The sequence below is a fragment of the Drosophila simulans genome, chromosome 2L (assembly GCF_016746395.2).
Source record: "Drosophila simulans strain w501 chromosome 2L, Prin_Dsim_3.1, whole genome shotgun sequence".
NCBI classification, from domain to species: domain Eukaryota; kingdom Metazoa; phylum Arthropoda; class Insecta; order Diptera; family Drosophilidae; genus Drosophila; species Drosophila simulans.
This window is the reverse complement of record NC_052520.2, coordinates 6,914,008-6,938,458: the sequence shown is the minus strand read 5'-3', so window position 1 is coordinate 6,938,458 and position 24,451 is coordinate 6,914,008. Positions and strand designations below refer to the sequence as shown.

The following is a 24,451-nucleotide window of genomic DNA, read 5'->3' as shown; positions in this document are numbered from 1 at the left end:
TAAAACTATAAAACCGAGAAACTTACCTTTAGCGTGGTTTCGAACCCCCTACTCTGTACTCTGGATGTCCAGACACCCACCATTTTGTGGTATTTATATTTTATAACGTAAGTAGTATATTTAAGTACTTATCAGTATTTCATGCAGAATTCTTCCGCTTAATTCATTGACCGCGCGGTGGTCACACTTACTACTCAAGCCAGGCGAAAAACTAAAGAAAATCGGGAAAATTATTGGTGTGGACCGAATTATATTGCGGGTACTTAAACGAAGTACCGTAGATTTATTCTTGCCAAGCGGATGGCTGTTTAAGGTGAGCTGCGCCAACGTTTACTCTCCCTTGCGGAGTAAACAAACTCCAACCTAACCTCAAACGGACCATTTTTCTTGCAGACGAGGAGCTTCAGGAAAAGGTAAAACAATACAAAAAAAGACCACAAAATGACCCAATATCTGCCGCCGAATCTGCTGGCGCTGTTCGCGGCACGGGAGCCCATCCCGTTTATGCCGCCGGTGGACAAGCTGCCGCACGAGAAGAAGTCTCGCGGCTACCTGGGAGTGGCCAAGTTCATGGCCGATTTTGAAGATCCCAAGGACACGCCGCTGCCGAAAACGGTTGAGACGCGTCAGGAGCGGCTGGAGCGACGCCGGCGCGAGAAGGCCGAGCAGGTGGCCTACAAGCTGGAGCGTGAGATAGCGCTGTGGGACCCCACAGAGATCAAGAATGCCACGGAGGACCCGTTTCGCACGCTATTCATTGCACGCATCAACTACGACACGTCCGAGTCGAAGCTGCGTCGTGAGTTCGAGTTCTACGGGCCCATCAAGAAGATCGTCCTGATCCACGACCAGGAATCAGGTAAACCCAAGGGCTACGCCTTCATCGAGTACGAGCACGAGCGGGACATGCATGCCGCCTACAAGCACGCCGATGGTAAGAAGATCGACAGCAAGCGCGTCCTGGTGGACGTGGAGCGGGCTCGCACGGTCAAGGGCTGGCTGCCCCGACGCCTGGGCGGCGGTCTGGGTGGAACGCGTCGCGGCGGCAACGATGTCAACATCAAGCACTCCGGCCGCGAGGACAACGAGAGGGAACGCGAGCGCTACCGGCTGGAGCGGGAGCGTGAGGATCGCGAGGGTCCTGGACGCGGCGGCGGCTCCAATGGCCTGGATGCCCGGCCCGGACGCGGTTTCGGTGCGGAACGTCGACGTTCCCGCTCCAGGGAACGCCGCGACCGTGAACGAGATCGCGGACGGGGCGCTGTGGCTAGCAGCGGTCGCTCGCGCAGCCGTTCCCGCGAGCGCAGAAAACGACGAGCGGGCAGCCGGGAGCGGTACGACGAGTTCGACCGCCGCGATCGGCGGGACAGGGAGCGCGAGCGTGATCGCGATCGCGAGCGTGAGAAGAAAAAGAAGCGCTCCAAGTCTCGCGAACGCGAATCCTCCAGGGAGCGTCGCGAACGGAAGCGAGAGAGAAGGGACCGTGAACGCGGCACCGGATCCGGCGGCGATGTCAAGGAGCGCAAGCCCGACTTCCGTGATATGGAAGTCATCAAGATCAAGGAGGAGCCCGTCGACGATGGCTATCCCACATTTGACTACCAGAACGCGACTATCAAGCGTGAGATCGACGATGAGGACGAGGAGAAGTACCGGCCGCCGCCTGCGCATCACAATATGTTCAGTGTGCCGCCGCCGCCCATTTTGGGGCGTGGAAATGCCAGCACGAATCCCAATCCCGACAATGGCCAGCAGAACTCCGGGGACCCGAGTTGGTGGCGTCAGTAGAGTCTTGGAGCGATGTGTCAAGGTTAATATTTCTAGAAGTCAGACGTCTGTGGGTCGCAACTATTTATTCATTCGACTCCAAAGCACACCAATCCTGGAGAGCATAACCGTAGCTATCCATTTTACACAGAAAATTTTAAGGTACCACTTGGAGGAAGGCCAAGCAGAACAAGAATATAGAGAACCCGACCGCTAAACGCAGAATCCGCTAATGTGTGCGTAGCTTAAATCATTTAAATTTATAAGTAACTCTTAACAAATGAATATGAAAACAGTAAGTAAAATAAAGCTAGCCCTCATGTGTTTGTTTCCCCACCTTTGGTAAGGGGGTTAAAGGGAATACGGAGAGTCAGGAGCTGGAACGCTTTCGGAGGCGCATACACCGTACTATATGGTACTCCATCCCATGGTGGTTCCTGGGATTTTCTAACTCACCTAACATAATAAGCTGAACAAAACGCAAATTGAATACAAACCCTTGCACTAACTCGTGCCTTTTATTTTCTCTGTTTTTTGCAGTTTTCAATCAATTGAAAATCTGACTCTGACTAGTGTGAAAGCAAAAGCATAAGTATTTAATCAAACAAACAGTAATCCAAAAACGGAAATTAGTTCCGCCAGTATTCGTAGCCAATGCCCAAGTCTAAATTCCAAGCCCACATCAGGTAATTTGGTCTACGCACAAACCTCACTAATCCATGCGTCTACCGTTCTAGGACCGCTCTAGAATCAAGACAGCTACCGATACTTTTCCAATCTCCTCCGCTCTGGGTTGCCTGTTCTGTGGTGGTGTGGCGTGTAAGTTGAGTCCGGGCTAAGAAATTTCGTAAACCAAAACCTTTCCGTAAGTTTGCTCCGGTAAGATTACGATTTGCTCGCCCGCCGTGGATCGGATGGATGAGTGAGTTAGTGTAAGGGAGCTTTCCTCTGTTTGGTACACATTGCGAACTGCTCCGATGGTCTGTGGCAATCTACTCCATTCATCCATTATGTCTGTAACCAATTTACCATTTCGATCTTTTCATGTACGTTCAGCTGATTGTTATCGTACTGAAGACGAATCCGCGGCGGAAACTCGCATAGAACAGAAAACTGCGCAAAGGTTTGCTTTTGGTAACTGGTAACGATTGCTTGGTGGTTGGTCAGGTCAGGGGTCTTTCGAGCTGGTAGCCTCTACTTTGGATTGCGGACGGTGACAAAATTCTGGGGGTCTTTTATGTTTGTATTGTATTGTTTGGCAGAAGGGATCCATGCAATTGCCTTTTCGTAACGTGCGACTTACGGGAAACAAACTATCGTGTAGCTAGGCATTTTTCCTATTACACCATTATTAAGCGGACAGGGATCAATGTCACATTTAGATTTGATCAAATAAAGAAAAGAATTCCTCCTTACACGAAAAAGTACTTGTTTCATTTCTAAGGCGTCATCAAGATGACTTGATTATTTTTACAATTTTGGCTTGATCAACTGGGCTATGTGTCCTGGATAAGAGGATATGCTGTGGTGTCCCTGAAATCTCTTAAAAAATATTTACATTTGTTGCAAATAACGCATTGTGAAATCGATGGACATTAAATGCGTCCTCTATTGGAAAACATATGTATATGTCGCATATTAATATAAGCGGAATTTATAGATATAGAATTACATTATAGAATATTAAAGTAAAAAGGACTAATTTTAAGGATGAAACATTGAATATCAATGTAACACCGATGAAAATGGTTTCGGCTATCCAACCTGAAAAGTACCTATGCACCCTGTTATATTATATATTATATATAATGGGTATCAACAGATCGCTACCTTTACTTCTAAATTGGCATATCAATAGGCGATATATCGATATAAATGACTGCTATCTCAGCAACATAAAGAAACTGGAATATTCAAAATGTATTTTGCATGCGAATATAAACTTATGCCGTAATCTTGTCAAATGTTACAGCAAAACTTCTCAATAACTTATTTTTCTTCCGTCCTTTAGAATAACTCGATTTCCTTTGCCATAAAGCGATATCACGCAATTACCTATCGTATGTCCCCGATAGTTAAATAATTATATGCTGCCCTGCGTACACTGGCTTACAAGCAACTCGGAAAATTTATGTTTGCCGATAGTTAAATAATTTTATGCGGCCCTGCTAACAAGTAATGTGAAAAATTAATTATAGGTATAGATACCGTGGATTGCCATTATAATCTATGAAACATTTGAACAGTAACATCCATCTTTACGAACCAGTCCAATACTAATACTTTTATTAAAATATTAATATTGATATTTATTTTAAACTGACTCTCTAATATGGTTTAAATGGTATTTAAATCGATTGCGTGTTTAGCATTACATTTTATAGCCCAATGGTTTGAATATTTTTTCATTGTTTTTCGGCATATTTCAACATTACTTGTTATGAAAAACGTGACCGAAAACCAAATTACTGTCACATCGATGGTGACAGGGGAATATATCGATTACGTCGCGTATCGATACACTCCGATAGTATCGCAAAAGTTAACGAGGTAGGTCCAGCACCAGTTTTTTTGGCGTGTAGCTGTAGCAGAAGCAAAAGGAAGCCGCTTGTGATAATTTTCAACTTCCATCAGCAAGCACTGAACGTGAGAAAATCAGGTAAATTTTTGCATTTCTGCGTGATTAGTTGTTGCCCCGCGGTATTGTGCTTAGTTTTTACGTGTGGTTTACCGATTTGCGCGTGTTTAAATTGACATTTTGCCTCGTTTTTTTCGTACAGCACGCCCGGCATTCGACGCTCCGCAAAAGAAAAAAAAAACCTTTTTGACCACTCAACAGCTTCATCAAGCAACCAAAAAATCAACATGTCTGACGAAAAGAAGGGAGGTGAGACCGAGCACATCAACCTGAAGGTCCTCGGCCAGGACAACGCCGTCGTGCAGTTCAAGATCAAGAAGCACACACCCTTGAGGAAGCTGATGAACGCTTACTGCGACCGTGCTGGACTCTCCATGCAGGTGGTGCGCTTCCGCTTCGACGGACAGCCCATCAACGAGAACGACACTCCGACCTCGCTGGAGATGGAGGAGGGTGACACCATCGAGGTTTACCAGCAGCAGACTGGTGGCGCTCCTTAAGATTACTTAGTTAAGTTAGTTACTCCTCTTACACACTTAAAACAAAAAAGAATAAACACAAGAAAAACCACAAAAGCAAAAACAAAACAACAACATGAAGAATTCATCATAACAGGCCCTAAGAATCGATTGAATATGCTTTTAGTACAACTGTAGATTCTATATGCGTCTGTGTGCGTGTAAACACAAACAAAAACATTTGCAGACAAGAAAATGGTAAATAAAGCATTTTATAAACTACACAAAATTTGCAGTCTTTTGCTATTTATTCCTGCGCCTGATCGGCGTTTGTTTTTGTCCTTCTGCAACGAAAAGCCGGTGCGAATTTCCCGCTTTGTGACCCTCTTTCCACACAGCACGCACGCACACAAACATACACATTGCCATTGCCATGGCAAGTCTGTGTGCGAGCAGGACTGGGTCCAGTGCGCGTGTGTGCGTGCAAATTGATATACATACACATCGGAGCCGACTGAATTTGCGGGAAAAGTACAAGCATACAAATACGCCGGCGAATTCGCGAAATCTTTGAAAACATAACCTTAAAGTTAAAGCAAGAATAAAAATGACGTCAGTTTTGAGAATCTTCTGGAAATTACATAGAGGTAACTATAACCTCAAAATTTGGGTCTAGTAATACGCTATGTATGTTCGTGCAAGCCAAGCCATACATGACGATTGTGTATGTATACCATGATATATATATGTTCGTATGTTCTTGAAACTTCAGAGGTACAGTTGTGTACAAAAAAATTTGATGAAAAATTGAAAAGTAGACATGTACGCATGCATACATGCAAGTTATTTTGACAGGTCCTGTAATATTAGACTATGCTTGTTTAAAATAAATATATGTATATGTATGTGTTCATTTTTGATTTTAGTATTGGCTAAAAATTATCGAAATTTTTAGATTTTTTGCTGACTCACCATGACTCAGCACCATACATACATATATACTTTATATTGTTAAACCTTTATTTTCCAATGTACAAGACCCTTTAATTATGTACATACATATGCACATTGATAAGCAAATTAATGAGTCAATGTTGAAATATATATACAATTTGTTCATACTTTGTTGCATTTCATTAAGGAATTATCATAACGCGTAATAATATTAAAATTCATTAACATTATGTATTTTATTTTACCTGTTTAGTCCAATTGATAGCATTATTTGCCAATTTATACTGTATGTTGAATGGAATAAACTAATTTTGCAAATATGGATAAATAGTTAGGAAACAATAACATTTTGTCATGTTTATTTGCAACAACAATTACAATATGTACACATTAAGTTTTAAATATAGTGTAAAAGGCACCGGTTCCCTCTTAAGAACAATTAAAAATAAAAACCTAGCTTAGACCCAATCCTTGGGGTTCTTCAGGACCTTCATCAGTTTGCCCTCCTCGGACTGGGACTTGGGCTCGTGCATGTACTCCCAGCGGGCGTGCAGGGGCAGGGACATCAGGATGCTCTCGTACCGGGCTCCAGGCGTGTATAGGCCGAACTTGGTGCCACGATCGTAGATCAGATTGAACTCCACGTAGCGCCCGCGGCGCAGCAATTGCCACTGGCGTTCGTTGTTGCCATACTCTCGATTCTTGTGCTTTCGTACCAGCGGCACGTAGGAGGGAATCACAGCCCTGGCGCAGCTTGACACAAAGTTGAAGGCCGCCTCCTGGTTGGGCGAATCGATGTCGTCGAAAAAGATTCCGCCGATGCCGCGGCTCTCGTTGCGATGCTTGATGCGGAAGTAATCGTCGCACCATTTCTTAAAGCGCGGATAGTAGGTGGCATCGTGCTCATCGCAGGCGGACTTCAGCGTCTGATGAAAGTGGGAGGCGTCCTTCTCGCAGAGGTAATAGGGCGTCAGATCTGTGCCACCACCAAACCACCACTGCTTCTCCCCCTTGGCAGTTTCCACTTCGAAATAACGATAGTTGAAGTGGATGGTGGGGACATGGGGATTCCTGGGATGAATCACGGCACTCACTCCGCTGGCAAAGAACGGCAAAGAGGCTCCTTCCTTCAGATTCTTGCCGCGAGCCCGCATCTGTTGTACTGCAGCCGGGGGCAACGAACCGGTGACCACGGATATATTGACGCCCGCCTTCTCGAACACATCGCCATCCTGCAGGACGCAAGTGATGCCGCCTCCGCCCTCAGGCCGCTCCCACCGATCCACCTTGAACTTCTGGCCACAGTTCTCCTCCGCCTCCAGGGCGCGGCAGAACTCCGCCTGAATCTCCATGATCAGGATCTCCATGCGATGACGCATGTTCTCCTTGTCCCCCAGCAGTGCCTTTGAGTCGGTGATGGGCTCGGCCATGAACCGCGAGGTGTCCATCTGCACCCCGTTGACCTTTGGGTTGACCGCCTCCGCGGAATGTGCGTACGTGACCGCCGAAAAGCTGGCCAGGCCCAGTCCCGTCCCGAGGAGAAAGCCTCTGGCGTGCGGCCCCCTGGTCCGGCGCACCAGTTGAAAGGTGCCCAGCGATACCAGGGATATCGTGTGACGAAGTGCGTTCATTATGTGCTCTCGCCTACTTCAAATTTGTAACGTAACTTAAGTTCTTTCGCCGAAAGCAGTTTGTTTGTTATCTTTCACTGACCCGGCATTTCTAGTTGCATAGTCGCTGGTGTGACCGTGATATCACCTAAATATACCGAAAATAGGGGGTTCGCGTTTTTGTTTTATTTACAGAGATACAAGAAGTTGTAATGTTTTGATAAATATATTATACACTGTTAAGAAAAAACAGTAGCTAGTACAATATGTCTGTATATATATATAGAAAATATTAATATCAATAGATGGGAATATATATATATGCGTACAATTCCTTTTAATGGTAGTCATATTTGTCTTCATTTTAAATTTTTATTTGTTATAAGTAATACAACTCCGTTGATTTCATATATGTGCAATGCCCATTGGAATACCCCATTCAAAAATATAAGCGCAGTACGGCCACTCTGCCGTGGCATTTGAAATAAACGACTTCAAAGGCGCGTCGATCGTTGGCAAATGAGCGTGCTGTGAGGAAATCCATGAAATAATTACGCGTGCGCCTTGAAGATTAAGGAAGAACTGCGTGAATACTATTGCCAGAAGGTAGGTGATCGACTGGAGCAAACTCTAAACGCTCTGAACTATAGGCATCGCGCAAGTATACGTGTTTATCCCGTCGACTGGAGTTTTGCACCAAGGACACACGCACACTCGCACACTCACGATGTCTGGCCTCAAGAAATTCCAAAACACTGAGGAATGGCGTCAGAAACTCCGTCAGTTTCTAATGACCGAGCGGTAAATACACATTGAAACCCATCCTTGGATAGTGTTGCACTAGTGTTCGATGAATTCGTAGTCATTTACTTTCAAACAAGCCACCTGCATGTCAAAATTGTTAGAGAATCAGTACGCATAAATAGTTTAGACAGTTTAGACATACATACAATTTAGTTGGGAAAACTAATAACAGTTTTCCTTTTTCAGTTTGCCGAAAAAGCCCGTGAAAATGGACGAACCGAAGGATATGCGCTACAGTTTGGAGATCGACGAGGATTTGAGGAGACCCTTGGAGGCGCGGGCCAAGAAAGTTCTGTCCGTTAATCCTGCCAGTCAAAGGACTGTTAATCTCGGCGAGGATACTATGTACGAAACAGGTAACTTGGAGCACTTGGACGATGGCGATGATAGCTTCAGTGCCTTTGAGCGCATGTGCGACAAAACGGGCTCCGATCCGGATAGCACTCTTTTCCAGTACCTGCACAGCGAGGACCGGAGCCAGGTGATGGCCAGGGCTAGGGATCACAGCACCGACGATCAGAAAGAGATCGATGCACTGCGTCGCATGCTAGAGTCAGTGGGTACAGAAGACGACCTATTGGAGAACGAAAGTCCCGTCAAGGGGGCGGAATGCACTCACCTGGAGGACATTGAGGCTCCGTCGCGCTTTTGGGACAACACCCTGGCCGGAATCGACGAGACCTCGTCCGACTCTGGGCTGACTCCTAAAGCGTTGACCAAGGTTTCGCCGGTCAAAATGGTGGGCCTGCTTCGCCCCTCGACCATCATCGAGGACAGCGAACTGGAGTCGTCGGATGTGTCTTCACACACAAGCTTCCAAAGCGCTCGCACACTGAAGACAAATGCATCTAGTTCTTACGAAACAGCCACGGATAGTTCCCTCAGTGGAACGCTCTTTAACGTCGACGAATTGTTTTACGCCGCAATTGCCAAGGCCAAGCCACCAGGAATGTCCAAGGGAGAGGAGCTGGAGCTCTTAAGCGATCTTCATGGCAGTCTAAGAGAGCTTGCCTCGCATCCGAAGGATGAAGTCGAGGAGGAAGAGGACGATATAGAGGACACAATAATCGAGCTATCCTCTTCTGACGATGAAGAAGTGCAGCTAGTTCCAGAAGTAAAACAGGAAGACACGTCCCGTGTATCCTCAGTCCACGGAAAAGATCACACTGAAGAGAAAGAAGCGGAGAAGAGCGTTGAAAATAAGGAAAATTCGTTGCACTTCAATGATACCATGGAAGAAATGCAGTACATGATGCAAAAGGGTATGGAGTACATGGCAGGTGTGGCTCCTTCAGTCGCCGCAGTCAAGCCTGATAGCCCTATGCTGCCCAAGGACAAACAAAGCACGTTCGTTGTTTCACCGAAGCCGCAACCAAAATCACCGGCTGTAACCTTTTTGCAGCCATCAATTCCGCTACGGTCCTCTAACCAGCCACAAACAGTTGTAGCTTCATCTAGCACGGGTAGAAAGCCGCTCCATGTCGGCCTCACCATGGAGTGGACCAAAAAGAAATTCTTTAGTGCAACCTCTGGTATTCCTCAACGTCGCCAAAATCAGATAAAGCAGCCATACGCCGACATAGTCAGTCCCATACGCACCTACACCCAGAAGTCTGGTACTGCTCCGCTAATGAGTAACTTCCGTCCAACGAGTTCTGATATGCTATCTACACTGGCCATCAGTGAGTTGGAACAGGAGTCTCGCTTGTGTCATCCTAAAGCACTTTTCGCAACAAAGGACGGAACACCCAAGTCCAGTGAATCTTTAATTATCGGTGGAATCGATTCAGCCGCTAATCTGCTTCCCAAAAAGGCTTACATATCCTCAGAAATCAAGCATGTAAGTTTAAATTTATATATAAGCCCATGATGAGAGAACGTAAACTAAACTAAACTAAACCCTCCATTGAACACAGGTGGTGGATGAACGAACTCCTGTGCCCATGCCAAAGGTACCTCAAATTCAAAAATACCTCAACTCGGCCGTGGAGCCCACTGTTATGCGCCACGATGGCAAAATGAAAATGCCCGGCGAGGCAATCCGCAATCCGTCGTCTTCGCATATCCCACGTCGCGCCAATCACAGCCTGGCTGATCTGTCGCTTGCCTCGGGCGACGTGTCCTTGTACACAATAAGAGATGCCCAAAAGTTTTAAGGCCCATAAAAGTACTTCACGCTCCTTGACTTAATATTGCAACGATAATAAATGTATTGTGTAACTAGTGCTAGTAAATGCCTTCGTTTTCGTTTGATAGTATCAATGCTTGGATCATCACTGAACTCGCGCCTGCGGTCCCTTCCACGCTCGATTAACCTTGGACTCTGAGGTTCTGCCCATTTCGGTGCAGATGTACCGCCCCACTTGGATCAGTTTGTCTAGGTTGACGCCAGTATCGAGGCCCATGCCGTGCAGTAAGTAGACCACATCCTCGGTGGCTGCGTTGCCTGACGCCCCCTTGGCGTAAGGACATCCGCCCAAGCCAGAAACGGAGGAGTCCACCACCCGAATGCCATAGTCCAGTGAGACCAGTATGTTGCTCAGAGACTGGCCGTAAGTGTCGTGGCAGTGCACGGCCAGATCTTTAGCAGGGACTACCTTGGTCACCTCATCCAGCATTCGGCGCATAGTTCCTGGCGTGCCCACACCAATGGTGTCGCCCAATGAGATCTCATAGCAGCCCATTTGGTACAGGGCTTCCACCACTTTGACGACAGCACTCGGCGCAACAGCACCCTCGTACGGGCAGCCAACCACAGTGGAAACGTAGCCCCGGACGCGCACACCATGCTTTTGGGCTGCTTTCAGCACAGGCTTAAAGCGTTCGATGGCCTCAGCTGCGGTGCAATTAACGTTCTTCAGCGAAAACGCATCAGATGCGGCTCCAAAGACTGCCACCTCCTCGGCTCCCGCCTCTAGAGCACTCTCGAATCCCTTTAGATTTGGCGTAAGCACTGGATAGCTTATACCAGGCACTTTGCGGATTCCTCTCAGCACTTCGGCATTGTCGCCCATCTGTGGCACCCATTTGGCGCTCACAAAGCTGGTGGCTTCTATGGTCCGCAGTCCTGTTTCGGACAATTGGTTGATCAGCTCGATCTTGGTGGCTGCCGGCAGCAGTTTGGGCTCGTTTTGAAGACCATCCCGTGGTCCAACCTCCACAATTCGAACCTGGTTGGCCGCGCTTGTGACCGCCGTGCGCTGTTAGTTTCAAAATGATTAAAATATGGTTAAGTGCGTTCGTTTTTTAGTGAATTTACCTTTGCTGTAAGCGCAAGGATAGAGCGAATTGGTGCACTTATCATTGCCAAATTTGTAAATAAAGGTTACGTATTCCGCTTCTTCTTTTTCGCTGATAACAGCTGATAATGATCCAAGATCGATATGTTGCTAAATTTCGATAACTGTTTTGATGAACGAACTGCCATCTCTAGCGAAGAGGCGTAAACACATTTTTTGTAAACAAACGGGTATTTGGTGATAATTCTTTGTAATGGAACTAGCAGACGTATCTCCAGAAGATGAGGATGTGTTTCACTTTGAGACCGAGCACCTGGCACTGCGTGGCAACCAGTGCTATACCAATTTGCTGCGCACCTTGGCCGTGCTGCAGGCACAAAGGATTCGGGTGCATCAGCAGATTGATGAATTGGAAGCCACGCAAAAGATCTACTTGGAGAATCCGCAACATATGCTAGACAAACTGCGAAATAACGAGCCCTTGATAGCGGATAACTACATCACCACGACCGTTCTACCGGACTTGCCAACTCTGTCGCCCAATGACGAGGAAAGAGGCACAAATGAGACACCGGAGGATGCGTCTTCCTGGACGCAGGAGGCGAACAAGAACCGGGACAGGAGTAATGGACGGTCGGAGAACTTCAATCGCTTGTGGACCAACCAAGAGCAGAGTCGCTTGGAGCAGCTGCTCATCCAGTATCCGCCAGAGGAAGTGGAAATGCGCAGATTCGGGAAGATAGCGAAGGCTTTGGGTAACAGAACGGCACAGCAAGTATATAGCCGTGTCCAGAAGTATTTCCAGAAGCTGCACGATGCCGGGATGCCTGTGCCCGGTCGCATACCCAAGCATCGACGTCCGGGCTTGAGTAAGCCGAAGATCAAACTTCGCAAGTCAACCTTCTTCCCCGCTCATAATATATCGCTACAAATGCCAGAGGACGATTTCACATTTGATGACCTTCGAGTCCCGTCGCCTGCGAGCGATATGCTCCTTATGCCGGCATCTTCCCAAGTCAAGATCGAACCAAAGACCGAATCCGAATGCATGGATGCCGATCTAAATACGGAGGCAAAGCGAAAACAGGAACTATGCCTTAAGCTTCTATCAGCCATTCAGGACGAGAAACGGGAGATGGAGGACGGATATGAGCCAGACTTGCTAGCCGCCAAGTGTGCCGAGTGCGAAGAGGCATCTGTGACCAGGACCCAATGGCGTTGTAACAGTTGTTATTGTCACCTTAATCTGTGCGGAGATTGCCTGGCCAGTCAGCTAATCGAAGGGCGCTTCGAGCATTTAAGTCATGAAGTTGTAGAGGACCAAGAGTCATGACGCTCCTACAAATTAAATACAAAGAGAACACTTTTTAAAAATTCTATTTTATTCATAAAAACTTAATATTAAATGGTATAAAAGAGAGGCCCTCTTAATTGCGCATTTGCGCAGATGATTTCGGCAGAGATTGAATACGCTGGCGACGCTTTGCTTCGAACTCCGTAGCCAGCTGCCATGTTTCTTTGTCCAACGTATCCTTGCCCCGGGCGATGCCCAGCAGGCGCGAAAGGACCAGCAGTCCGTGCAGATCATCGGCATTACTTTTGACATTGGCTTTACGCATGTCGACGAAGTCCTGCTGGATCATTTCCGTGTGCTCCTCGCTCACGTTGAAGCCGCTAGTGCGCGCTGTGGTCAAGTACTTGCGAAACTGCTGCAGACGTGATGGCTGCAGATAGTGGTGGGCTGCCTTTAGAGATTCATCAACGAGTTCCACGGCCTTAGCATCGGCATTAATGGGCATCACAAAATCGCTCTGAAAACATATCATTAATAGTTTCTTTATGATATAATGATTATTTATAAAAATTTTTATTCTTACCGGCAACATACTTCGCCCTTCACTGAGCACGAGAACTGGAATGTTTGCTTGGTAGTCTATTTGGTAATACTGGAAGTCACACTTCAGTTCCTGATTATTGATCAAGTGCGCTAAATGCTGGACGGCATGAACACCATTAGCCTCCAGCTTGCCCTGTTGCATGCAGGTCTCGTCGAGCACCAAATGCGTATGGGGAGCCAACTGTAGTACGCCGGAAACCAGCTTGTTGGTCTCATAATCCTTCCTGCAAGTACTCATTAGTATTCAATTGATTACTCCACTGCTTAGCCAACTTACTTTGGGGCAAAGGCAGCCGTGTTAAGTGTACCGAGAGTCATGGGCATGTAATGGCTGGCCGGCAATAGCAGCTCCAGAATTTGATACAACTTGGTTGCATACGCCTCACAATTCTTAGGGAGATTACAAAGGTTAAGGGCAAACTTGCCGATGCTCTGCATCTCAGAACGACTGTAGACCGTAGATATTAGGTGCGAGAGCAAATACTCGGCAGCCAGATCGTCATCAAAAAGGCAGAGTTTAAGAAGCATGCGCAGATCTTTGTGGACAGCAAGCTGGGTTGGATACGTCTCCTCACATATTTCCGTTGGCTGTCGAAGGCTTTTGTCCAATAGCGGATTGGCATGCGGAAGCACCTGGACGCCAAAGGCATGCAGGCGGGGTATAAGAAAAGGCGATGGATGAGCTGCCTGCAGTTCACTCAAGTTTTCACAATCGTCTATGACCAGGGTAGCGGCGTCTAGCGAAGCATCCACTGACAGAAAGCCCACAAAGTCGACCAGCGAGTTGAGCTGGTAAGTATCGAACTCGTCGTAAACCTTTACCATGCATGCCATGCTGGGACGATCAGGCAGAGGCGAGTTAAGCAGGTATTCTGAGCCAAGAACAGAGGATTTGGAGGCGCCGACTGGCTCGCTATCTTTTTGAATCTCTTTTAGGCAGGGTCGCTTGAAGGTTGTTTCGCTCGCACCGTCCACATCCATAGCTTCTTCTTCGCCTACAATAGTCCGCTTCTTGGCTGAACTGGGAGATTGACCCAGACTGGCCAAATCGATCTGGGGACAGCACTGCTTCTCATGCTCCTTGCTCCAGTCGTTCAGGCCAGGCACAGACACCACAAACATGGTACGCCTCTCTCCATGCACGTTTCCATCGGCGTTGTAGTCGATCATTTCACCAGGGGCCATTTTCAAGCAGTCCCTGTACTTTCCTTCCTGTACACGTTTGCTGCCGTCGGCGGATTTCACTTCGTAGCGCTCCAGGTAGATTTCCGGGTCCATCATGTCCTGGATCATGCCACGAAAGCGCACCAGAGTCTGATCCTTCAGCTTGTGAAGAGGTGTGTAGTTAAGCAGGGGAATCGAGTGCCAACGACTGGGATCCTTGAGCAAGTCCTTGAGTGCAGCGCTGTCCGCTTGCTGGGCGGCCAGTTCATCAGGCGTGCTGGGCAGCTCCATGGCACAGGGCATTATCTATTTAGTCAACGAATGAATTTGCGAAAGCCTCAAAACCTCCAATGCAAAAAACAACACCTGCTTTGGCGCGCCAAAAACTGATTGCAGCATTTCAGTGATGGCCATCGATGGGCCTATCGATAGCTGCCAGGGATGTCGAACTCTGCCGCAGAACGGATGTAGAGGCGGATGTGGACATCCGCAAAAAAATGTACAATTTGAGAATTACCAAAGAATTGCAGCGATGAGCAAGAAGAAAAGCAATGTGTGGCAGTACTTCTACAAGACATCCGGCACAGTGGCCACCTGTCTGCTGTGCAACAGGAACTACTCGAGGCGAGGACGCGGCACAACCTGTCTGCGGAATCATCTGAAGAGCAAGCACCCACCGGAGTTCCTATCCCTATCCGGGGACATAAAGTACCTGGACCTGGTCAAGACCGAGATCTCCATCGGTTCGCCACAGCACCCCACAGCCCAGCTGGAATTGAATCTGCACGTAAGTGGGATATCATATAGATGAGCATACATACCTACATATGTACATGCATATGTACTCAATCTGTGCAAGAAGTGTACCGTATGTAAAATCAGGGTACATGTCCCTCTAGATATTGTCATGTGGAGATGGTTTTCCCAGACTTAACTTAACTTTCCATTCTTTGTTCCAAAAGTAATTTAATCCTTCTCTTATTTAATACTTTTTACTAATATAGCAACAGCGGATGCGGATTTTTATCCGCGTTGGGCTAGATCACAATTGACATAGGTTTATTGTGTTGTGTTAAGGAGGTTTTGTAAATGTACTATTATCGTGTTTATAGTCCTAGTATTATATTTTTATAAATTATGCGTTTTTCACTAATCTGATGCATAAAATTATTCTATTGATCATTTTAGGAAACAGATTCAGATCCATTGGACACCGAGGATATTTCCTACAGCAAACGCTGTAATGAGAAGTTGGCCCTCATGCTTCTAAATCACTCGTTTGAGTTCATTGAAGGACCAGGATTCGTAAATTTCATTAGGGCGCTGCAGCCGAGGTATACGATTCAGCCAAGGAGCTACTATGAGAAGATACTGTGTGAGGATATACACAGGAAAATGCATCAGCATTTGCAGCAACAGGTGGGTCTGTTGGATGCCATATCGTTGTCTACAAGTCTCTGGCGGGGTGACAAAGGCGAAGGACTGCTGAGCTTGTCCTGCTCCGGAATATCAAGGGATTTTCAGAATCACCGCCTAATGCTGAAATGCGAGGCTCTGAATTACGAAAGCACTTCGAAGCTAGCTTGTTGCATTCGAGATCTTGTGCCCAGCTTGGCCATTGAGGTGCCCAAAGAGAAGATCCACTGCGTAATCAGGGACGAGATGACGGCGCTGCCAGGTTCCCTGCCCGATTGCAGTGTGCACCGCCTGCAGATGTGCGTTCGATTTGCCTTGCAATCGAACGAATTACTGCAAAACCTTTCATCCAAGTGCAAGCAAATAGTTGACCATTTTGCGTCGTCTAAGATGGCCAACGATCATCTGAAATTCATTCAAGAGATCCGCTTGACGCGAGACCCGTGCACACTCACACCTTACGATCCCTTTCAATGGAACTCCGCTTTTCAGATGATGAGCAGCGTGTTTCGAATGAAGGATGCTCTATCCTTGTACTGCGAAGAGTATAGTCTGGTCCAAATATATCCCGATGAATGGATAGAGATTGATTTGTGCAGCAAAGTAATGCAGCCTTGTGAAGAAACAATCAAGATATGGAGCAATCCATCTACGACAACATCATCCGTTATTCCTCTGGTTGCCGCTTTACGGGATTCCCTCCGAACGGATGTCCATAACTTTGTTTCATCTGTGGTAAGTTGGAGTAGATAAAACCATAAAGTATTGTCTAATGTTTGGAATATCTAGACTATATGCAGTTTCGCCAGAAAGTTGCTGGAAGAACTGGAAATGAAGTTCGCCCACATCACTAGCGACATCAAATTTTTGATGGCCACCTATTTGGATCCGAGGTATAAGCAAGCATTTTTCACCGAGCGTGAGGAGCAGTTGGTGGCCAATGAAGTTCTGCTTCAGCTCGCTGGAGTGCCAGAGGATTGCAATGGTCAACCACCGCTGAAAATAATAAAAGTGTCATCCACATCCTCCCAGAAGAATGAATCAAAGATCGATAGCATTCTGGACAGCATACTGACAACTGGAACGACGAACACTCAACAGCCAAATACGTCAATGGGCTCCCAATCTCAGATTAAGAATCTGCTATATCTATACAACTCCGAACCCAGAATCGATAGGAACATGGATCCCCTGATTTGGTGGAGGAGCAACATAAAATACATATCCTTGTATGGCATTGTTAGGAAGTTCTTATCAGCACCAGCAGCAAGTGTTGTTAGTGAAGGCTTATTTAGAAAATCAGCGCACTTGTATTCCGACATGCGGGCGGGCTTGAGCCCCGAAAGTGCATCCAAAATGTTGTTGATGAAGTCAAACTTTAGCTTTAGCAATTCGGACATCAATTAGGGTACAGTTTTTTATATAATTTAATCGTATTTATGTACATAATATTAGCTTTAATCTTACAACTACTTGATCTTCCGGGAAATTAGATTTTGCACTGAAGCCGCGTGTATGGCTGATTGGGTCCTAGCCCCTGTAATCAGGATCATTGTGTTCCTCTTCGTCTTCCTCCTCCTCCTCTTCTTCATCTAAATTAAAAACATGTTTTTCATAATGTTGATTCTAAATAAAATGAAAGTTATGAAGTTCTTACCATGATCTCGACGTTTACGTGTGTATGCTCGTTTGCTAGCGACGGGCGCCTGATCAGTTTCGCCGTGCAACAAGGAATTGCGATATAATATCAGCGGCTGCCATTCCTCAGCTCGGCTGGATGGCATAGCGGGTGGTATTATCTTGTCCAGAAAGCTCATTATAACCTTCTTATCTTGCTTCAGCAGCTTGTAGTTGAACTCGTTCAAAACCTCCAGGAAAAGTAAGCGAGTTGGAGCCCGCACCGGATCATCAGGCTCCTTGTTGGCAGCAAAATAAATGCCTCCACGATGAATGGCGGCCACAGATTCGCGATTCTTGATGGCATCGAAACCAAATGTGAGCGCAAATCGCTTGGCCAACTCCTTGAGGTCCACAAACTCTTGGGAACTCTTTGAAACTGTGCCATCCTCACTCTGCTCCTGCAGACTCTTGAAGACTGTGATCAGGCTCAAAAGGAGCGTCATAGCGAAGTTAACCTTATTAATCTCACGGGCCTTTCCCAACGTGGCCTTAATTATGTCTCCATAGTCGTTGTAGCACTGAATATATAAAGATAATGGATAAACATAGAACTTTCAGATATTTTCTTGTGCTCACTCACCTTAACGTAATACTTAAAGATACTGGCAGCACGCATCGTTGGAATTATATTGTACACCACCAATTTGCAGTAGCAGGCCAAGAAATTACGTTTCTTATGCAGCTCCTCGATTCTGGTTTCATCCTGTGCCACATCTTGTTTAAGGGAGAACACATAGTGCTGCACGAAGTTGTCCAAGATAAGGTGCTCATCCATGCGCGACTTGTACTCCAAGCCGCGTATGTGTTCGATCTCACTGCGAGCCAACTTGTCCGAGAAAATGATCAGCAGATCGCAGATGGACTGGTACGCCTGTAAATCATATTGATATTAATGTTTACCAAATAGTGATTTTCACAAATTAAAAAACCTACCGCCTCTTGAATTTGAACCGTGGGTCCATCGCGGGTTAGTTCAAAGCAGGCTCCCATAAAGGTATCCAAATTATTGCGCAGCTCAGCCACCACCTCGGTCACGTTAACTGACTCGCATTCGTTTTCCACGTACTGCAGTCCCCAGCTAATGGAAAAGTAACAAGCTTCTATACAGTAGACTAAGGCCTCGTTGGGCAGACAGCGATCGATGTTCTCTTTAGACTGCGCCTCCTCCACGTCCTGAAACAGAGACTTAAACAGCTCCCAGGGATTGAGGTTGTGCGAGGAGTACAGAATGGAGAGGACCTTAAGGGTGATCGTAATGTTGTAGATGTCATCCTCATTAGGGGTTTCCTCGCCTTCAAAGACAACATAATAAGTAATATAGTCAAGCTAAAACGTGTCACTATTGTATCACCTTGTATGAGGTTTCTCCATTCCTCGATTGCATCCTTGTACTTGTTGACAGCGCTCTCGATGATGTTGGATCTGGCGATATTGCATCTGGTGTAGGTGGCGCTACCCTCGGCACAAAGACATTCTAGCGTTTTTGCGCAAGTTTCCAGAACCTCGCGACCTGTGTGCATGCTCATTACCTGGTTGATGCGATCTAACAGGGCTTGAAGATTGCCCTCTTGACGATTGGTGGTGTACAGATTGAGATCAAAATACTGTGGAACTGCAAGGAGGTTGGCCAACTTTTCGCTGTCTGCTTGATACTTTTCTAACAAGGACGGTAGGGTGACGATAAAGTGTTCGGTCAGCTTCGCCTTTTCATCTTGGATAGCTTTTAGCTCCTTGGCGCTGAGCGTACATTTGCGATTGCTAGCGCGACCGACTGGAACTTCCCCAGTTGCAGATTGTTTAACGCTGCTGACCATGATCTCGATGAGTGTCGATTCCTGCTTGTTGTCGAGGACCTCTTCATTGGGTCCCGGCTCTTCCAGAAGCAGATCCGTCATACATTCCCAGTCCCTTACCATATCATTGCTATCGATGAAGGAGTCTACGAGGTAGGCGCCATGTTCGTGAAGTTCCGATTCGATAAAGAACTGCACCAAGTCCCGGACCAGAGGTGTATTGGGCATACGCACTTTCCCACGTTTGGTCTTCGTCTCTTCCATGTCGGCGGTTAAGTGAAACAGGCGAACGTTTAAGAACTCAGCTGCTGCCTGAGCCACACCACGATGTGAAGAGTAAACCAACTCGTAGACAATTTCACAATCCTTGTCAGCCAAAATCTCTGGGTGGATTCTGTAAATAAACACAAGCTTTGTGAAAAACATTCCTTTAACTAAAAAATGTTTTAATTTACTTTAAGATACTGATAACCAGCTTGACGGCATGAACAGACACTTCAAACTCCTTGTCCAGCGTCATGGCCACAATCCTGTCCTTAAACTTTGAAGTGAACAACTCAAGTTTTCCCTTGAGTTCATCCTTCTCGTATAGCGGCAGCAATGACTGCAAACATCGCAGGCGCACCTCTCCGATCTTATCGTGGAGCGTCCAACCGATATATTTAAGGTAAGAGTCGTCTAGAAAGTTTTGCGGATAGTTTTCCATCCAGATGCCGATCTCGGCCATACATATGGCTCGTATATCAGGCAGACTGTCTCTGTAGCGGTGAACGAACACCGACTTGAACATGTAGGTCAACATGCTCTTTATCTCGTCCATATTCTCTTCCAATTCGGATCGTTTAGTCATAAGCGAGTCCAAACGGTCAGAAGCACGACGATCTCGGGACTAAACAATTTTAGGATAATTAATTGATTCTAAGTAGTTATAGGCAAACGTACCTTAACGCGTTCAGCTTCGAATTGCTTGGCAGCATTGTCAAAGTTATTCGAAACCAATAGGGCGACATCCACCAAAGCTGTCATCAACTTCATGGCCGCCAGAGTGGCCGTGTGTCGAAAAGCTCGCACCTGCGAATCCGAGAGGCCCGTAAGCAGGGATATGACGTTGTCCATCAGAAACTGGTCGTAGATAATGGAGTACTGGCATTGCTTGACAAGGGTTTGCACAAAATCGCAGAAATTATTTTTAAACTTTCGCCACTGCGTCCCGGTCATGATCAAGGGATATTCGCCGCTTTCCTAAAATATTTTACGATTGAATAAAAAGCGTCAGGAACATCTACAGCAGACTTACTTCGTCAAACTCTTCAGTCATGCGTCGGATAATTGATGTGTGATCTACAGGATACTGAATGTCCTCGGATATCTTGCCCTTGCAGCCACTAGCATTAATAAAAAACTGCATCAGTGCGACCAGGGCCGTTTCTCGGTTTGCCTTATACTGCTCAATCCATTGGTCAACAATGCTCTGAAAAGAAACGTCTGTTTAGTATTTGGTAAATAGTAAGCCAATTGGTTTTCCTACAGCAATAGGGTTCTTCGAGTGTCGCACAATATAGTAGAGACTGTTTTCGTCCGTGGTTATCTCCCGCTCACTGTCTATCCGCTCGTGGTGTCCCTTGTCCACGGGCTCCTTGCGCGGTCGTTCAACTCGTTCCTTGCGTTCTGTTGGCCCCTTGCGGGTTGCGGGAGTCTTTCGTTTGCGCGCAATTGGCGCGAAGAATTCATCCTCGTCATCATCAATTATGGGCGGTTTGTCCCGTACTCCGCCACGCGCTCGCAGCCTGGTCATCCGTTTGGTGGGGCTGTCTGCATCTGAAGTGCTCTCATTCAGGGCATCGCTAAAAAATAATTACATATTTTTTATAGGCAAACACGAATGGTGGGAAAACGGAGAACTGTACCTGTGCAATTCATCGTAGTCCGGCGGCGGATCATCCATACGTATGCGCTTTCCCCCGCGACGTGCCATCATTTTATGTATTTATGTAACTGTCTCACTGGTAAATATGGCTTCAAATCATTTAATTTTAAATTAAACAATAAAATTTGACCATGGCGTCCGATTGATACAAGTGATGGAACCACCACCCACAACACAGTGCAGAAAAAATCGATAGACACAATCGGAAACGAGGGATGCAATTAATAAAGAAGAGTTACTTAAATTGAAAATAAATAAAATACAGCTAAAATGTTTAAATTAATTATGGTGAAATTTTTGCTTATTAATTCTTGTTATTTTTTTTTTTCATGTCCATAATTATTTGCAGCCCTGGTATCCAGTGCGTCCATGTATCGATAACAACTGCTAGCCGAAAAGCAAGAAGAAGAACCAAAACAATATTTGGTTAACGAAGCATAAGCAACTTAAAATCGTTGAATAATGACTGACTTTGGCGGAGACTCGGGTGGCCGACTAAAGGGCGTAACTATAGTAAAGCCCATTGTGTATGGGAACATCGCCAGATCCTTCGGCAAGAAACGTGAGGAGGACGGACACACGCATCAGTGGAAGGTCTATTTGAAGCCCTATTTCAACGAGGACATGTCCATTTACGTGAAAAAAGTGCACTTCAAGCTGCACGAGAGCTACGCCAATCCGAACAGGATCGTAGTTAAGCCGCCGTACGAGATTACCGAGACCGGATGGGGTGAATTCGAGGTGATCATCAAGATATACTTCAACGATCAATCAGAGCGCCCGGTTACCTGCTACCACATCCTTAAGCTCTTCCAATCGCCTGTGGTCGATGGCGAGCTCACCTCTAGCACCACTATGGACACCAAGAAGGGCCTGGTCTCGGAGTCGTATGAGGAAATAGTGTTCCAGGAGCCCACCCAGATCTTGCAGCATTATCTTCTGCTTTCAGAACAGAGCGCCAATGGGCTGCTAACCCATGACACTGACTGTAACTATGAGCTGATTACCATTTTGAATGTTTACTCATTAAATATTTACTTTTCTAGTTGAGGAAAAGAAGACGAAAACGCTGGACAACATTGTGAATGTGAAACAAAAGGTCAAGGCGGAGATTGTTACACTTAAGGACAAGCTAAAGCTGGCACGTGAGACCATTTCAAAGTTCAAGGCAGAATTGGCGAAGGTGCAGAAGCAACCTGCGTGAAATGTGCACACATTCTCCATAGAAATACTTTCAATGCATACATTCTCTATCAAGAGTTGTTTTAAGAATCTATATATGTAAATTATTAAATAGAAGACTGTAAAATGTTTTCTTTATTTTAACGGAGCTATCCAATTCTTGGGATCTATATAATATTGTTTGGGATCCCAATTCAAATGTAACAAACCTGTTTTGGATATATTTTTTGTAAATCATATTGCAAATTACATATGGTATATCGATGGCTATCGATGTGATCAGTGCAGTCTCTATAAACAGCTGAATCCATAATTCTTCATAAATATACACGGCAATTACACATCTAATTCATTGACTATGGTGCCGCTTTTATGATTCATTTAAAGATGCGTAGTATTGTTGACTTGAGTGATAGTTGTCTCCTGTAAGAATCCAAGCATTTGTTTATCATACCCTATAATAACCAGCCTTATAGCAAAATTGTAGTGCACCTGGATCTCGAGACACAACTTCGCCTATTTCAGGCTACTGAGCCAATATCCCGACTAAGCAGAATTATTTCAAGATGCTGGCAGTGTCAAAATCATCATTCCTTGAACCGAAAAATATGTGGATATAGCATGAAACCTTTTCTGCAGTGCATTAGTTCTACTGTGGAAAAACTGACACTCGACTTTTGCATTGATGATCTGTGCGCTTTTCGGAGGTATAGTTTTCCCATGGTCCGAGCATTGGACTATTCGAGGGGGGAATCCGAGCCGGACGATATTAAGGCTTTGGTAAATTTCTTTCCTCTAATAGAGTCCCTTAAAATAACAGAAACAGTCAAGGAATCTAGCCTTGAGCTATGCTCGGGTCATCACGTAGCCAAGTGGGAGCACCTAAGGAAGTTGGATATAATGGCTGCATCAATGTACTGGAAAACAAAATGCTTTCAGGAAATGTGCCTCAAATTGCCGCTGCACTTTTTGAGTGTGGCATGGAGGGAATCCGAGGAGGACGCCTACGTAGAGGCCATATCCAAGTTGCAGGAACTTGAGGAATTGCATTTGGAACTGGACTACCTAAGCAAGGAGAACATATTTAAGCTATTGGCGCTGCCAAAGCTACGAAGGCTTCGTTTTGATGAATTCGAAGAGGCGGAGGAACTGCTCGAAAACATCTCCGAAATGAAAGGAGTGGATGTTGTGGCTCTTACTTGCAACGAAAACTTTTGGTTGTATCTCACTTCCAATCACTTTCGAAATGTTCAAAAACTGTGTATCATAAATGAAGGCGTCGTGGAGGGAATATGGAGTGCTCCAAGTTTTAACGAAACCATTAAGGAATTTTCCAGCTTGATAGAACTGTACTTGGAGGACACAACAATTTGGGGTACTGGAGCAGAGTTCTGGGAGTTGATATCCTATTGTCCTCAACTGCATCTCTTGTATTTGGTAAACTACCAGATAGATGATGAATTCTGGGAGTTCAATGCATCGATAATGGACAAGGCACTAACTCACCGGAAAGATCATCTGGTTGTACATTTTGTTAACACTCATCGAGAAGAATTAGTGAGTCAATTTATTCAATTGTTTATTTGTTTTTCATTTTGTTTTATCATACACAAGATTGCTGAGCGCTTGCAACACCCTAAACTGGAGCTTTCCTTTAAAGGTATTAAAAATGCTTATCCAAATTTGTCTGGTAGCCTCATAGAACTGGAATTTAAACATATAACATCGTAACTTTTACCAGGATTTGGTGTTTTTTTTTTTTCCAGAAATATGTGGTTTTTATATAATATTGATTAAAATTAAAATTATTAATTACTTTATATATAATAAAAATCAATTTATTAACCAGTGTTTTTGAGTAAGTTTGAATATGAAATGAATAAATGAATTTGATCTGATACCAGATAGATTCAGTCCACTGT

The 24,451-nt window shown here is 45.6% G+C and overlaps 11 protein-coding genes across 14 annotated transcripts; 7 read left to right on the top strand and 4 right to left on the bottom strand.

Moving 5' to 3' along the window:
• Nucleotides 1-147: 147 nt before the first annotated feature.
• LOC6731300 (U1 small nuclear ribonucleoprotein 70 kDa) lies at nucleotides 148-2,087 on the top strand. The gene is made up of 2 exons (XM_016178823.3): nucleotides 148-313; nucleotides 394-2,087. The coding sequence occupies exon 2, from the start codon at nucleotides 442-444 to the stop codon at nucleotides 1,786-1,788; it is 1,347 nt and encodes a 448-aa protein (XP_016023867.1). The 5' UTR covers nucleotides 148-313; nucleotides 394-441; the 3' UTR covers nucleotides 1,789-2,087.
• A 2,180-nt stretch (nucleotides 2,088-4,267) lies between these two features.
• LOC27206519 (small ubiquitin-related modifier 3) lies at nucleotides 4,268-5,152 on the top strand. Its single transcript, XM_016178824.3, has 2 exons — nucleotides 4,268-4,426; nucleotides 4,548-5,152. Exon 2 carries the CDS (start codon nucleotides 4,633-4,635, stop codon nucleotides 4,903-4,905), a length of 273 nt encoding a protein of 90 aa, XP_016023866.1. The 5' UTR covers nucleotides 4,268-4,426; nucleotides 4,548-4,632; the 3' UTR covers nucleotides 4,906-5,152.
• Nucleotides 5,153-6,148: 996 nt separating this feature from the next.
• LOC6731297 (oxygen-dependent coproporphyrinogen-III oxidase) lies at nucleotides 6,149-7,563 on the bottom strand. Its single transcript, XM_002078417.4, has one exon. It carries the CDS (start codon nucleotides 7,446-7,448, stop codon nucleotides 6,276-6,278), a length of 1,173 nt encoding a protein of 390 aa, XP_002078453.1. The 5' UTR covers nucleotides 7,449-7,563; the 3' UTR covers nucleotides 6,149-6,275.
• Nucleotides 7,564-7,885: 322 nt separating this feature from the next.
• LOC27209426 lies at nucleotides 7,886-10,465 on the top strand. Of its 3 annotated transcripts, none has more exons than XM_016184861.3 (3): nucleotides 7,886-8,033; nucleotides 8,418-10,071; nucleotides 10,148-10,465. In XM_016184861.3, the coding sequence occupies exons 2-3, from the start codon at nucleotides 8,440-8,442 to the stop codon at nucleotides 10,385-10,387; spliced, it is 1,872 nt and encodes a 623-aa protein (XP_016023865.1). In that variant the 5' UTR covers nucleotides 7,886-8,033; nucleotides 8,418-8,439; the 3' UTR covers nucleotides 10,388-10,465. The 3 variants fall into 3 exon arrangements, with proteins under 3 accessions (XP_016023865.1, XP_016023863.1, XP_016023862.1); XM_016184859.2 differs by lacking the exon at nucleotides 7,886-8,033 and adding an exon at nucleotides 8,057-8,228; XM_016184858.2 differs by lacking the exon at nucleotides 7,886-8,033 and adding an exon at nucleotides 8,302-8,339.
• Nucleotides 10,418-11,634, bottom strand: LOC27206679 (hydroxymethylglutaryl-CoA lyase, mitochondrial). The gene is made up of 2 exons (XM_016182485.3): nucleotides 11,491-11,634; nucleotides 10,418-11,431 (listed from the first exon to the last, which is right to left on the bottom strand). The coding sequence occupies exons 1-2, from the start codon at nucleotides 11,533-11,535 to the stop codon at nucleotides 10,505-10,507; spliced, it is 972 nt and encodes a 323-aa protein (XP_016023861.1). The 5' UTR covers nucleotides 11,536-11,634; the 3' UTR covers nucleotides 10,418-10,504.
• Nucleotides 11,625-12,844, top strand: LOC27208426 (ZZ-type zinc finger-containing protein 3). Its single transcript, XM_016183997.3, has one exon. It carries the CDS (start codon nucleotides 11,724-11,726, stop codon nucleotides 12,801-12,803), a length of 1,080 nt encoding a protein of 359 aa, XP_016023860.1. The 5' UTR covers nucleotides 11,625-11,723; the 3' UTR covers nucleotides 12,804-12,844.
• LOC6731296 (mini-chromosome maintenance complex-binding protein) lies at nucleotides 12,835-14,834 on the bottom strand. The gene is made up of 3 exons (XM_002078416.4): nucleotides 13,645-14,834; nucleotides 13,348-13,591; nucleotides 12,835-13,281 (listed from the first exon to the last, which is right to left on the bottom strand). The coding sequence occupies exons 1-3, from the start codon at nucleotides 14,832-14,834 to the stop codon at nucleotides 12,898-12,900; spliced, it is 1,818 nt and encodes a 605-aa protein (XP_002078452.1). The 3' UTR covers nucleotides 12,835-12,897.
• A 103-nt stretch (nucleotides 14,835-14,937) lies between these two features.
• Nucleotides 14,938-17,609, top strand: LOC6731295 (E3 SUMO-protein ligase ZBED1). Of its 2 annotated transcripts, none has more exons than XM_002078415.4 (3): nucleotides 14,938-15,318; nucleotides 15,720-16,682; nucleotides 16,737-17,609. In XM_002078415.4, exons 1-3 carry the CDS (start codon nucleotides 14,938-14,940, stop codon nucleotides 17,352-17,354), a joined length of 1,962 nt encoding a protein of 653 aa, XP_002078451.2. In that variant the 3' UTR covers nucleotides 17,355-17,609. The 2 variants fall into 2 exon arrangements, with proteins under 2 accessions (XP_002078451.2, XP_016023859.1); XM_016178825.3 differs by lacking the exon at nucleotides 14,938-15,318 and adding an exon at nucleotides 15,555-15,622.
• On the bottom strand, nucleotides 17,351-21,556 carry LOC6731294 (cohesin subunit SA-1). Its single transcript, XM_002078414.3, has 10 exons — nucleotides 21,328-21,556; nucleotides 20,949-21,264; nucleotides 20,718-20,891; nucleotides 20,363-20,662; nucleotides 19,876-20,309; nucleotides 18,979-19,814; nucleotides 18,561-18,919; nucleotides 18,208-18,498; nucleotides 17,605-18,145; nucleotides 17,351-17,539 (listed from the first exon to the last, which is right to left on the bottom strand). The coding sequence occupies exons 1-10, from the start codon at nucleotides 21,396-21,398 to the stop codon at nucleotides 17,478-17,480; spliced, it is 3,384 nt and encodes a 1,127-aa protein (XP_002078450.1). The 5' UTR covers nucleotides 21,399-21,556; the 3' UTR covers nucleotides 17,351-17,477.
• A 147-nt stretch (nucleotides 21,557-21,703) lies between these two features.
• Nucleotides 21,704-22,677, top strand: LOC6731293 (YEATS domain-containing protein 4). Its single transcript, XM_002078413.4, has 2 exons — nucleotides 21,704-22,335; nucleotides 22,394-22,677. The coding sequence occupies exons 1-2, from the start codon at nucleotides 21,810-21,812 to the stop codon at nucleotides 22,549-22,551; spliced, it is 684 nt and encodes a 227-aa protein (XP_002078449.1). The 5' UTR covers nucleotides 21,704-21,809; the 3' UTR covers nucleotides 22,552-22,677.
• Nucleotides 22,678-22,924: 247 nt separating this feature from the next.
• LOC123327477 lies at nucleotides 22,925-24,316 on the top strand. The gene is made up of 3 exons (XM_044923908.1): nucleotides 22,925-22,954; nucleotides 23,006-24,086; nucleotides 24,144-24,316. The coding sequence occupies exons 2-3, from the start codon at nucleotides 23,151-23,153 to the stop codon at nucleotides 24,258-24,260; spliced, it is 1,053 nt and encodes a 350-aa protein (XP_044779843.1). The 5' UTR covers nucleotides 22,925-22,954; nucleotides 23,006-23,150; the 3' UTR covers nucleotides 24,261-24,316.
• The last annotated feature ends 135 nt before the right edge of the window (nucleotides 24,317-24,451 follow it).

What these genes read in the sequence shown, in the direction of transcription:
- LOC6731300 (XM_016178823.3), top strand. Translation starts at nt 442, where the DNA reads ATGACCCAATATCTGCCGCCGAATCTGCTGGCGCTGTTCGCGGCACGG.
- LOC27206519 (XM_016178824.3), top strand. Translation starts at nt 4,633, where the DNA reads ATGTCTGACGAAAAGAAGGGAGGTGAGACCGAGCACATCAACCTGAAG.
- LOC6731297 (XM_002078417.4), bottom strand. Translation starts at nt 7,448, where the DNA reads ATGAACGCACTTCGTCACACGATATCCCTGGTATCGCTGGGCACCTTT.
- LOC27209426 (XM_016184859.2), top strand. Translation starts at nt 8,155, where the DNA reads ATGTCTGGCCTCAAGAAATTCCAAAACACTGAGGAATGGCGTCAGAAA. An exon ending in CAGTTTCTAATGACCGAGCG is followed by an intron (nt 8,229 to 8,417) that starts GTAAATACACAT and finishes TTCCTTTTTCAG; the next exon opens with TTTGCCGAAAAAGCCCGTGA. An exon ending in TATCCTCAGAAATCAAGCAT is followed by an intron (nt 10,072 to 10,147) that starts GTAAGTTTAAAT and finishes CATTGAACACAG; the next exon opens with GTGGTGGATGAACGAACTCC.
- LOC27206679 (XM_016182485.3), bottom strand. Translation starts at nt 11,535, where the DNA reads ATGATAAGTGCACCAATTCGCTCTATCCTTGCGCTTACAGCAAAG. An exon ending in TCCTTGCGCTTACAGCAAAG is followed by an intron (nt 11,432 to 11,490) that starts GTAAATTCACTA and finishes TGAAACTAACAG; the next exon opens with CGCACGGCGGTCACAAGCGC.
- LOC27208426 (XM_016183997.3), top strand. Translation starts at nt 11,724, where the DNA reads ATGGAACTAGCAGACGTATCTCCAGAAGATGAGGATGTGTTTCACTTT.
- LOC6731296 (XM_002078416.4), bottom strand. Translation starts at nt 14,834, where the DNA reads ATGCCCTGTGCCATGGAGCTGCCCAGCACGCCTGATGAACTGGCCGCC. An exon ending in ACGGCTGCCTTTGCCCCAAA is followed by an intron (nt 13,592 to 13,644) that starts GTAAGTTGGCTA and finishes GAGTACTTGCAG; the next exon opens with GAAGGATTATGAGACCAACA. An exon ending in AAGGGCGAAGTATGTTGCCG is followed by an intron (nt 13,282 to 13,347) that starts GTAAGAATAAAA and finishes ATATGTTTTCAG; the next exon opens with AGCGATTTTGTGATGCCCAT.
- LOC6731295 (XM_002078415.4), top strand. Translation starts at nt 14,938, where the DNA reads ATGGCCATCGATGGGCCTATCGATAGCTGCCAGGGATGTCGAACTCTG. An exon ending in AGCTGGAATTGAATCTGCAC is followed by an intron (nt 15,319 to 15,719) that starts GTAAGTGGGATA and finishes TGATCATTTTAG; the next exon opens with GAAACAGATTCAGATCCATT. An exon ending in ATAACTTTGTTTCATCTGTG is followed by an intron (nt 16,683 to 16,736) that starts GTAAGTTGGAGT and finishes TGGAATATCTAG; the next exon opens with ACTATATGCAGTTTCGCCAG.
- LOC6731294 (XM_002078414.3), bottom strand. Translation starts at nt 21,398, where the DNA reads ATGATGGCACGTCGCGGGGGAAAGCGCATACGTATGGATGATCCGCCG. An exon ending in TGACTGAAGAGTTTGACGAA is followed by an intron (nt 20,663 to 20,717) that starts GTAAGTCTGCTG and finishes AAAATATTTTAG; the next exon opens with GAAAGCGGCGAATATCCCTT. An exon ending in CGGTTCAAATTCAAGAGGCG is followed by an intron (nt 18,499 to 18,560) that starts GTAGGTTTTTTA and finishes TATGATTTACAG; the next exon opens with GCGTACCAGTCCATCTGCGA.
- LOC6731293 (XM_002078413.4), top strand. Translation starts at nt 21,810, where the DNA reads ATGACTGACTTTGGCGGAGACTCGGGTGGCCGACTAAAGGGCGTAACT. An exon ending in GCTAACCCATGACACTGACT is followed by an intron (nt 22,336 to 22,393) that starts GTAACTATGAGC and finishes TTACTTTTCTAG; the next exon opens with TTGAGGAAAAGAAGACGAAA.
- LOC123327477 (XM_044923908.1), top strand. Translation starts at nt 23,151, where the DNA reads ATGAAACCTTTTCTGCAGTGCATTAGTTCTACTGTGGAAAAACTGACA. An exon ending in ACACTCATCGAGAAGAATTA is followed by an intron (nt 24,087 to 24,143) that starts GTGAGTCAATTT and finishes ATCATACACAAG; the next exon opens with ATTGCTGAGCGCTTGCAACA.